This window comes from Ranitomeya imitator, chromosome 4 (assembly GCF_032444005.1).
Source record: "Ranitomeya imitator isolate aRanImi1 chromosome 4, aRanImi1.pri, whole genome shotgun sequence".
Lineage (NCBI taxonomy): Eukaryota > Metazoa > Chordata > Amphibia > Anura > Dendrobatidae > Ranitomeya > Ranitomeya imitator.
Genome location: NC_091285.1, coordinates 709,904,036 through 709,916,161, shown reverse-complemented (window position 1 = coordinate 709,916,161; position 12,126 = coordinate 709,904,036). Strand labels below are relative to the sequence as shown.

The 12,126-nt window shown below is 41.4% G+C and overlaps 1 protein-coding gene across 1 annotated transcript; it reads right to left on the bottom strand.

Moving 5' to 3' along the window:
- Positions 1-217: 217 nt before the first annotated feature.
- On the bottom strand, positions 218-1,195 carry LOC138674864 (olfactory receptor 11L1-like). Its single transcript, XM_069762684.1, has one exon. The coding sequence runs from the start codon at positions 1,154-1,156 to the stop codon at positions 218-220; it is 939 nt and encodes a 312-aa protein (XP_069618785.1). The 5' UTR covers positions 1,157-1,195.
- Between the last annotated feature and the right edge of the window lie 10,931 nt (positions 1,196-12,126).

Here is a 12,126-nt window from a genome sequence, read left to right as displayed (position 1 = left end):
CACCAAAATTCTTCTTGAGTGCCAAGTTTTTTCTGATTTTGCGTTCCTGCGCTGGATACCCTACTTGAGTGCCTATACTGATTATTAGTACGAGTGCCGTGTGGTTTCTTTTTCATTGACTGTGGAGCGTATAGTTGCTCTGCTCGCTGCAGCACACCACAATAACCGAGAGTATCTCACCAGCTTACTGCTAGAAAATGGTATAAAAATCAATAAATCATCTCATTAACAGAGCTGACGACATTTTGCTCTTGAGCTTTATAAATGCATGCTTAATTTCTCTATTACTGAGACTGTAAATTATAGGATTGAGGAGCGGGGTTATAACCGTGTAGAATGTGGAAAAGATTTTCTTTATATTTTCAGTATTTGGAAATAAATAGATAAAAAGAAGTGACCCATAATATAAGGACACCACAACCAGGTGGGAGCTACAGGTGGAGAAGGTCTTCTGCCGTCCGGTCACAGAGGGGATCTTCAGTATGGTGATGATAATATAGGCATAAGAAATTATAATGACAGTAAAGGGGCAAAGTCCGAATGGTATAATCAATATCATGTCTTCTATTTTCATGAAGAAGGTGTCTGAGCAAGAAAGTTCCAGTATTGGGTCTAAATCACAGAAGAAATGGTCAATGACGTTTGGTCCACAGAACCACAAAAATCTCATGGTTATGGAAAAACCCAATGTAGCAGGAAGCATTATCGCCCAACATGAGAAAACGACTTTTACACAAAATGTGAGAGTCATCACTGAGGTGTAATGTAGAGGGTGACAGATGGCCTGATACCGGTCATAGGACATCACAGCCAGGAGAAGACATTCCAATGTTTCTGAGGCTAAAAATAAATAAAATTGAGTCAAACATCCAATAAGGGACACAGAACTTCCCTCATACAGCACAATGTGGAGCATGATGGGTACGATGGTGGTGGAGAGAAGAATATCGGAGAAGGAGAGTTGTGTGAGGAAGAAGTACATGGGAGAGTGGAGCGATCGGCTGGCGGACACCACCAGAATGATCAGGAGGTTTCCACATACAGTCACACAGAAGATGATCAACAGGAGAAGAAAGAAAGAAATCCTAAAACCTTGTAAATTCTGGAATCCTAAGAGCACAATTTCAGACACTGTGTTGGAATTGCTGGGCTGCATATTCTGGACGATGAATGTTTCTAACAAAGTTAAGAAACTAAAAGAGAAATGAATCAAATGTTTATTAAGATAAAGCAATTTGCATACAAAAAGTTTTTATCTGGACACAAATATTTTACTTCTATTGTAAACAAAAAATCAGACAATGAAATGTAACAAGTAACAACAATGGAAATGTATGTAAATATAACATTTTCCTAAAACATTCATAATCAGAACACAATTCATCATCATGAATGTAATATAATGTTCTGATATAAAATTATTTATCATTGTGATGCTGAAGAAATTAAAGATTTTTTTCTTCAAGTAGAGATTCATTAAAGTTTTTGAAAATTAAATGCTGTTTAGCAAATAACCTCTTCTCCTTACGCAGGAAATAAATACGGCTACATTTTGCATAATAAAGAGAGCGATGAAGGGATGAAGATCTTGATTCTTCTTTGCGTAGCACAGAAAAAGCATTTCTTCTTGTCTGAGAATACACCGACATGAGACTATTATTATGTCTCCTATTTATAGAGGAAATCTTACAAGAATATCGAGAAAAAGCCGGGGAGACCTGACTAATGGTCACTGTTGGGAACAGTTGTAAGGGGTGCACTGGGACCGTGTAATACTCCACTCCCTTCCTTAATGTAAATATTCCCTAATTGTAAAGCTTACCTTGTGTATGTATGCATCTATATATATATAATTGTCTAAGGGTTTTTCTGTCTGTCTGTCTGTCTGTCTGTCTGTCTGTCTGTCCTGGAAATCCCGCGTCTCTGATTGGTCGAGGCCGCCAGGCCTCGACCAATCATCGACGGCACAGCGACGATGATGTTATAAAGGACGTAGACATCCCGCGTCTGTGAATGGTCGAGGCCGCCAGGCCTCAACCAATCAGCAACGGGCACAGCGACGATGCTGATTGGTCGAGGCCGCCAGGCCTCGACCAATCAGCAACGGGCACAGCGATGATGATGTCATAAAGGACGTAGAAATCCCACGTTTCTGATTCAGCAACAGGCACAGTATCGACGTAGATGTCATAATGGTTGCCATGGCGACGATGTCATAAGGGTTGCCTCGACCAATCAGCGATGGGCACAGTCTGCCGCGAATTCTGGAATCATCATTGTCCATATACTACGGGGACATGCATATTCTAGAATACCCGATGGAGTATATGATTGGTCGAGGCCACCAGGCCTCGACCATTCAGCGACGGGCACAGCGACGATGATGTCATAAAGGACGTAGAAATCCCGCGTTTCTGATTCAGCTACGGGCACAGTATCGACGTAGATGTCATAATGGTTGCCATGGCGATGATGATGTCATAAAGGTTGCCTCGACCAATCAGCGACGGGCACAGTCTGCCGCGAATTCTGGAATCATCATTGTCCATATACTACGGGGACATGCATATTCTAGAATACCCGATGCACTAGAATCGGGCCACAATCTAGTGTTGTATATTTATGTAGCCTGCCATTTTTATGATGGTTAACATGGGGACAGTGCAGTGCATCAGTTTAGCCTCTGGAGGGGGCACCGTGTAGCTTGTAACAATAGCATGGTACATAGTTAACATAGGAGGGGCCACTTGGGATAAGATAGAGAGTATTTCCTGTTTTCAAAGAGTAGAGCCTGGAAGCTGAACAGCTCAGGAGGGCATGTGTGCCCAGGTAGTTCCGACGGGCTAAATGCCCAGGACCGCACAGGGACCTCGTAATGTTAAGAGGGAAGCCAAGCCATCTAGGGCCAGCTGATCCAAACAGCAGCAGAGCAACAGCAGAACAGAATCAGTCACAGCGTTAGTAAGAATTGGAGCTGCAGGATAAGACACAGCAGTAATGAAGAGCAAGTCTCTCACCATGTGGCAGTTCATCACTTGGGTTGATGCCCTCAGATCCAGTGTGAAACGGCTGAGGGAATCCCAGGCGCAAGAAGTCTGAGCAGGGAGGATGCTGAGGAACCGTATGAAACAGTTTGTCCTGGGCATGTGCTGTGTGGAAAGGAGAAAAGTACAGGGAAAGAGAAAGGAATCTGCATTCTGGAATCTGCTGTAAAAACTGTGATAGAAATGGAGTGCTGCAAAAACATGAAAGTAAAGTTCTGCCTTTGAAGCTTGAAACGGACTCTGTGTCGTTAAATGGAACAACGACAGGAGTGGAAATTCAGCCAGCCCAATGGGACCCTGATGGTACAGAAGGTGAAGAGGAAGGTATGCTGCAGTGGGAACACTTTATTCATGTGACGGGAAACCTGGGCACACTTACGCATATGCTCACGGCCATGACTATGGCCCTGTCTCTTCCTCTCACACAGTTATGTTCAGGTTTTTTTTTTAACATTGCTTTAAAGATACAGGATTTTACTAGTTATTTAGCTCCTTCTTCAAAAGGCAAATTGCTGTTTTTTTCTTCCATTCTCTAAGATCTTTTTCATTACTTTTTTACTTTATATGTTGCCAGACTGTGTTATTTTCACACCTCAATCTGGTAACACGCCATTTTATTTCAGATAATCACCGGAGGTGGAGTTTCAAGGAGATCTATGTCTGGCCCAAACCCCTCCACAAATCTTTAGTATATATGAAAATGCAGATTTTTCTGGAATAACGCATCAGTTTGCAATTAACAAAAGCTCATTTACTTCAATTTTTTTGAACTTACATGGCCATAAAGACAGCTTAGGATGGTTGATCTTACTGACAGATTTTCTTTAAACCTACAATGTTTTATCTCTAGCATTTTATACTGTAATAAAATATAATGCAGCCAAAACCAGCCTAAAGAAAAAATGATAAAATGAGCCGGAGTGTAAGTTGTTATGCAAGCAACGCACAGGAGCATGTTCACACTGGCCATCGAACAGACGAAAATCTAACATGGAAACAGAATGAGAAAGTACTCCACTGGGAGTAAGTAAACATAAAACTACATATAAATAGCAAAGGGTGCTTAGTAAATAGTGTTTTTGAGTAAAAAAATTAATTAAAGCCATCCCACCAGCGTCAAGGTGTACCCAAATTGGGATAGTCCTATACTGGCTCCAATATCAAACCCTTACCATATCTAAAAAATGACAGTATATGTCCACATGACATCAACTGTAGCAATACAGAAAATGTCATCAAGGGGTTAAAAGATATGAATTGGTGACATTTTAGTAACGAAACAGGTGGTATGATTTTGTATATCATACACGCATGGACAAAATTGATGGTACCCTTATGTTAACATGAGAAAAAACCCACATTGGTCACTGAAATAACTTGAAAATGAGAAAAATAGCATTGATTTTAAATGATCTAATATCAATTAATGGGAATCAGACTTTTTTTTGCTTCTGAATTTCAGCTCAACAGAAAATTCAAGAAAAAAAAAACGAATTACACTGTCCTGGACGAAAATGATGACTGCCTTAACTTACTCTTTTTGTTGCAAAACACTTTGAGGCAAACACAGCACAAAAATGATTTCAGTGAGACTTCTGCCTCGTCCAACTCCTCGGGAGCAAACCGCTTCTTATCTCTTACGTATGGAGGCATCATGTCCAGACTACAAGTTTCAGCTCCTACCACTTCATTAAGAAGCTCATAGTAGACATTTTCGAAGATTCTGAGCCATTCTTAAAAGTTTTTAGCTGTGTTTTGGTCTTTAACCTGCTATTGGACCTATAACTTGAGAGTCAAATCAAGCTTTTTGACACTGGGCAGCACATTTGGCTCCAAAATGACTTGAAAGTCTTGAGACATTTTTATACATTGCACAAGACTTCTTGTGCCAGATGCAGCAAAGCTGCCCCAGAACATAACTAAGCCTCCTTTAATTGTACAAGTAGATAGAATATTCTGTTCTATGTTAAATCTTGCATTGAACATAGAGGTGCTATGATGCAATAAAGCTACAGTTGTGTTTCATTTGTCCAAAGGACAGTCGCCTAGAAACTTTGTGATTTGTCATTCTGCATTTGTCCAATTCAAGGATTGCTTTTTATAATTTGCTTCAACAGCTGTCTCCTCTTAAATTGTCTTCCATAAAGTTCCAGTGAAAGATATTGTGATCTGACGCTGATGTACCATGGAGGGAAGCAATTTTTAGGGCATCTGATAGAATCACAATGCACTGTGCCTTCCATGACTGACTTATAAATGGCCTGGTCATAGGATGTGTCTAAGTCTCTAGAAAAGTATGGGGTTATCAAATTCCATTATATCTGCACCCTTGGAGGTGCCAGATGGGAGATATTAATGTCATATTTCCTATCAAGAATTTATCGTTCTATAAATAGAAAACGTGGCATGAACTTTGTCATTCATCTCAGTGATATCAACTTGAATACATTGACTCAACCATGCAATGATGTAAGACAATGTGCTAAATTTGCCACTTCATCACAACATCAATTTGATGCCTTTCTTATGTGTCACATTTACGCTGTTCATAAAAGCCCAATATTCATAACCTGCAAAGAGGACAAGGAAGCTAAAAGTCATCTGCTTGAGTTTCTGATCATGCTGAGGCAAAGGCCTTAAACTTGTCACCTCCCAATTCCTCTGCAAGCTGAAGATGGAATTTGTGTAAATAATCTATCAGATAATCAGCATTAGTTAACTGTTTGCATGGGTGGTTGAGGCCTCTAGCCAAAAAATGTTGTCATATCGACACTGTGAAGCTACGTTTTGCTCCATTTAATCCATGCTTAATATTAATATGAAAACTGGTTTATATATTTTCCAATTACATTTATAGAGTGTTTCACAAACCCATCTACCCAGCATTCCACTGGTGGAACAACTCAACAGCTTTGCAACGTTCGCTACCATTCTTGTGCAGAATGGTAAAATGGTTCTGCTGTAGAGTCAAGCTTCACATCATTATTTCACCATTTCACCGCCGAGGTTTGTGGTCTGTCAGCATGGTGAAGTTTCATCTGTATGGGTAGAGCTGCAGCTTCCACAGGGCTCCTACTATGGTGAAACACTCCTCCACAGTGGTATAGGCTATTTCCCGACTGAGTAACATTATAAAAAGCTCTTCCACCTACCCACTTAATTGTAAGAACAGGAGAACAAGGAACATACAATGAAAATATATATAAACATTGTCTTTATTAATACAAATATTAAAAATAACAATCAGTCAATCTTACCTGCATCTCAAAAACATTTCTAGAATTCGCCCTTTTCTTAATTTCGACTCTGCAAAAACTCTGACTGTTTCACTTATTCATTCTCGTCTGGACTATTGTAACTCTCTACTAATCGGTCTCCCTCTTGCAAAACTCTCCCCGCTCCAATCTGTCCTGAATGCTGCAGCCAGGATCATATTCCTCACCAACCGTTTCACCGATGCCTCTACCCTGTGCCAGTCATTACACTGGCTACCCATCCACTCCAGAATCCAGTACAAAACTACTACCCTCATCCACAAAGCACTCCATGGCTCAGCACCACCCTACATCTCCTCCCTGGTATCAGTCTACCACCCTACCCGTGCCCTCCGCTCCGCTAATGACCTCAGGTTAGCATCCTCAATAATCAGAACCTCCCACTCCCGTCTCCAAGACTTTACACGTGCTGCGCCGATTCTTTGGAATGCACTACCTAGGTTAATACGATTAATCCCCAATCCCCACAGTTTTAAGCGTGCCCTAAAAACTCATTTGTTCAGACTGGCCTACCGCCTCAATGCATTAACCTAACGATCCCTGTGTGGCCTATTTATAATAAAAAAAAAAAAAAAAAAAAAAAAAAAGGTTCCTCGCATCATGTTCTCATACACTTTATGCAGTATTAGCCCTCTGTGTCTGTACTGCTACATACTTAGGCAGGTAACTGGTTCATGCAGCTTTACATGAACACCTGAGCCTTACACTATAGCTGGTCCGAATAACTAAAGCAATTGTTACCATCCACCTCTCGTGTCTCCCCTTTTCCCCATAGTTTGTAAGCTTGCGAGCAGGGCCCTCATTCCTCCTGGTATCTGTTTTGAACTGTATTTCTGTTATGCTGTAATGTTTATTGTCTGTACAAGTCCCCTCTATAATTTGTAAAGCGCTGCGGAATATGTTGGCGCTATATAAATAAAATTATTATTATTATTATTATAATCAGTAATGCGTCATAATGCGGACTACACCTCAACAAACCTGGGAAACACACATTCGCCAGAAGACTCGCTATACTCATCAGGAGGGCGTTAAACTAGAAGAAGAGGGGACGGGAAGAAAAACATTAGACTCGAACAAAGACGACCCAGGAAAACATACTCAGAAAGGAGGTAAGAACATTTCTAAAACAATCCACAGTGAGGAGATTGGAACAAAACAAAATCCTCTAAACTGCATGCTCGCAAACGCCAGAAGCCTGACAAACAAGATGGAAGAACTAGAAGCAGAAATATCTACAGGTAACTTTGACATAGTGGGAATAACCGAGACATGGTTAGATGAAAGCTATGACTGGGCAGTTAACTTACAGGGTTACAGTCTGTTTAGAAAGGATCGTAAAAATCGGAGAGGAGGAGGGGTTTGTCTCTATGTAAAGTCTTGTCTAAAGTCCACTTTAAGGGAGGATATTAGCGAAGGGAATGAGGATGTCGAGTCCATATGGGTTGAAATTCATGGAGGGAAAAATGGTAACAAAATTCTCATTGGGGTCTGTTACAAACCCCCAAATATAACAGAAAGCATGGAAAGTCTACTTCTAAAGCAGATAGATGAAGCTGCAACCCATAATGAGGTCCTGGTTATGGGGGACTTTAACTACCCGGATATTAACTGGGAAACAGAAACCTGTGAAACCCATAAAGGCAACAGGTTTCTGCTAATAACCAAGAAAAATTATCTTTCACAATTGGTGCAGAATCCAACCAGAGGAGCAGCACTTTTAGACCTAATACTATCTAATAGACCTGACAGAATAACAAATCTGCAGGTGGTTGGGCATTTAGGAAATAGCGACCACAATATTGTGCAGTTTCACCTGTCTTTCACTAGGGGGACTTGTCAGGGAGTCACAAAAACACTGAACTTTAGGAAGGCAAAGTTTGACCAGCTTAGAGATGCCCTTAATCTGGTAGACTGGGACAATATCCTCAGAAATGAGAATACAGATAATAAATGGGAAATGTTTAAGAACATCCTAAATAGGCAGTGTAAGCGGTTTATACCTTGTGGGAATAAAAGGACTAGAAATAGGAAAAAACCCAATGTGGCTAAACAAAGAAGTAAGACAGGCAATTAACAGTAAAAAGAAAGCATTTGCACTACTAAAGCAGGATGGCACCATTGAAGCTCTAAAAAACTATAGGGAGAAAAATACTTTATCTAAAAAACTAATTAAAGCTGCCAAAAAGGAAACAGAGAAGCACATTGCTAAGGAGAGTAAAACTAATCCCAAACTGTTCTTCAACTATATCAATAGTAAAAGAATAAAAACTGAAAATGTAGGCCCCTTAAAAAATAGTGAGGAAAGAATGGTTGTAGATGACGAGGAAAAAGCTAACATATTAAACACCTTCTTCTCCACGGTATTCACGGTGGAAAATGAAATGCTAGGTGAAATCCCAAGAAACAATGAAAACCCTATATTAAGGGTCACCAATCTAACCCAAGAAGAGGTGCGAAACCGGCTAAATAAGATTAAAATAGATAAATCTCCGGGTCCGGATGGCATACACCCACGAGTACTAAGAGAACTAAGTAATGTAATAGATAAACCATTATTTCTTATTTTTAGTGACTCTATAGCGACAGGGTCTGTTCCGCAGGACTGGCGCATAGCAAATGTGGTGCCAATATTCAAAAAGGGCTCTAAAAGTGAACCTGGAAATTATAGGCCAGTAAGTCTAACCTCTATTGTTGGTAAAATATTTGAAGGGTTTCTGAGGGATGTTATTCTGGATTATCTCAATGAGAATAACTGTGTAACTCCATATCAGCATGGGTTTATGAGAAATCGCTCCTGTCAAACCAATCTAATCAGTTTTTATGAAGAGGTAAGCTATAGGCTGGACCACGGTGAGTCATTGGACCTGGTATATCTCGATTTTTCCAAAGCGTTTGATACCGTGCCGCACAAGAGGTTGGTACACAAAATGAGAATGCTTGGTCTGGGGGAAAATGTGTGTAAATGGGTTAGTAACTGGCTAAGTGATAGAAAGCAGAGGGTGGTTATAAATGGTATAGCCTCTAACTGGGTCGCTGTGACCAGTGGGGTACCGCAGGGGTCAGTATTGGGACCTGTTCTCTTCAACATATTCATTAATGATCTGGTAGAAGGTTTACACAGTAAAATATCGATATTTGCAGATGATACAAAACTATGTAAAGCAGTTAATACAAGAGAAGATAGTATTCTGCTACAGATGGATCTGGTTAAGTTGGAAACTTGGGCTGAAAGGTGGCAGATGAGGTTTAACAATGATAAATGTAAGGTTATACACATGGGAAGAGGGAATCAATATCACCATTACACACTGAACGGGAAACCACTGGGTAAATCTGACAGGGAGAAGGACTTGGGGATCCTAGTTAATGATAAACTTACCTGGAGCAGCCAGTGCCAGGCAGCAGCTGCCAAGGCAAACAGGATCATGGGGTGCATTAAAAGAGGTCTGGATACACATGATGAGAGCATTATACTGCCTCTGTACAAATCCCTAGTTAGACCGCACATGGAGTACTGTGTCCAGTTTTGGGCACCGGTGCTCAGGAAGGATATAATGGAACTAGAGAGAGTACAAAGGAGGGCAACAAAATTAATAAAGGGGATGGGAGAACTACAACACCCAGATAGATTAGCGAAATTAGGATTATTTAGTCTAGAAAAAAGACGACTGAGGGGCGATCTAATAACCATGTATAAGTATATAAGGGGACAATACAAATATCTCGCTGAGGATCTGTTTATACCAAGGAAGGTGACGGGCACAAGGGGGCATTCTTTGCGTCTGGAGAAGAGAAGGTTTTTCCACCAACATAGAAGAGGATTCTTTACTGTTAGGGCAGTGAGAATCTGGAATTGCTTGCCTGAGGAGGTGGTGATGGCAAACTCAGTCGAGGGGTTCAAGAGAGGCCTGGATGTCTTCCTGGAGCAGAACAATATTGTATCATACAATTATTAGGTTCTGTAGAAGGACGTAGATCTGGGTATTTATTATGATGGAATATAGGCTGAACTGGATGGACAAATGTCTTTTTTCGGCCTTACTAACTATGTTACTATGTTACTATGTTACATAATTAGGGATGAGCAAAACGGATTGGACACATTCCAAAAATCGCCAACTTTTGGCAAAGTAGGGTTTGATGAAACCCGACCCGATCCTAGTGTGGGATCAGCCATGAGGTCGGCGATCTTCGCACCAAAGTCGCGTTTCGTATGACACTTTCAGCGCCATTTTTCAGCCAATGAAGGAGGACGCAGAGTGTGGGCAGCAAGATGACATAGGTCTCGGTCCCCACCATCTTAGAGAAGGGCATGGCAGTGATTGGCTTGCTTTCTGCGGCATCACGGGGACTATAAAGGGGCGTGCACGCCGACTGCCATCTTACTTCTGCCTATCGTAGCATAGGGAGAGGTTGCCGCAGCTGCATCAGAAGAAGAGATATAGCTAGGGAGGGAAGATTAAGCCCTGAAACTGCTTGTGCTGTAGCGATTTCCACTGTCCAACACCACCTTTTCTTTGCAGGGACAGTGGAGTTTATATTTTTGTGCATCAGCTCTGTAGCTTATTAGGCTGCCCTAGAAGGCTCCCTGATAGCTGCATTGCTGTTTGTACGCCGCTGTGCAAACCAACTGCTTTTTTAAAAGCAAAAATCCTGTTGTTCCTTTCTGCACAGTTATCTTGTTTATTTGTTCACACTTTTGTGTGCAGCAGTCATTTTTATTGCTGCCATACTTTTCCTGAGATCATTGTAGGGAGATTGAAATTGTACTACAGTCCTTGTATTGAGGAGAGCCATAAGATCAAATACTTAATTAACCTCAAGACATAAGAGATTGAGAGAAGCAACCCATAATGTGTATTGTTTAACCTTACATAAGCTTTCTCAGATCAAAGTGAGACACTAAAGATGGCTGCCATTTCCTGTATCAGCACACCATGTGCTGGTATCCAAGATGACGCCCACCTTGATGACCTCATAGATCCACCCACAGTGACGCCACCTTGATGACCTCATGGACCAACCCACCCTGATGACCTCATGGATCCACCCATGGACTTGCTCATTGCCCAACCCACTAACCAATGGAATGCATCCAATCACTCCCATTTTAAAGCTAACCGAGCCCCCCTTACAGGGGTTATATAAATCTGTGTCCTGACTAAATAAAGCCCCTTGGAGCTGAGCCATAGATTGATCAAGGAGAATTTACATCTGACTGTGTCATATGTAGTGTTGAGCATCCCGATACTGCAAATATCGAGTATCGGCCGATATTTGCTGTATCGGAATTCCGATACCGAGTTCCGATATTTTTGCGATATCAGAAATCGGAAGTGTTCCCAGTCATCTTCGGCGTGTGCAGTGCGTATGGTTCCCAGGGTCTGAAGGAGAGGAAACTCTCCTTCAGGCCCTGGGATCCATATTCATGTAAAAAATAAAGAATAAAAATAAAAAATATGGATATACTCACCCCTCCGACGAACCCTAGCTGTCACCGCTGCAAGCGTCTGCCTCCGTTCCTAAGAATGCAGAGAGTGAAGGATCGAAGGTCCTTCACTCTCTGCATTCTTAGGAACGGAGGCAGACGCTTGCAGCGGTGACAGCCAGGGTTCGTCGGAGGGGTGAGTATATCCATATTTTTTATTTTTATTCTTTATTTTTTACATGAATATGGATCCCAGGGCCTGAAGGAGAGTTTCCTCTCCTTCAGACCCTGGGAACCATCCAGGATAGCTTCCGATACTTGTGTCACATTGACTTGCATTGGTATCGGGTATCGGTATCGGCGATATCCTATATTT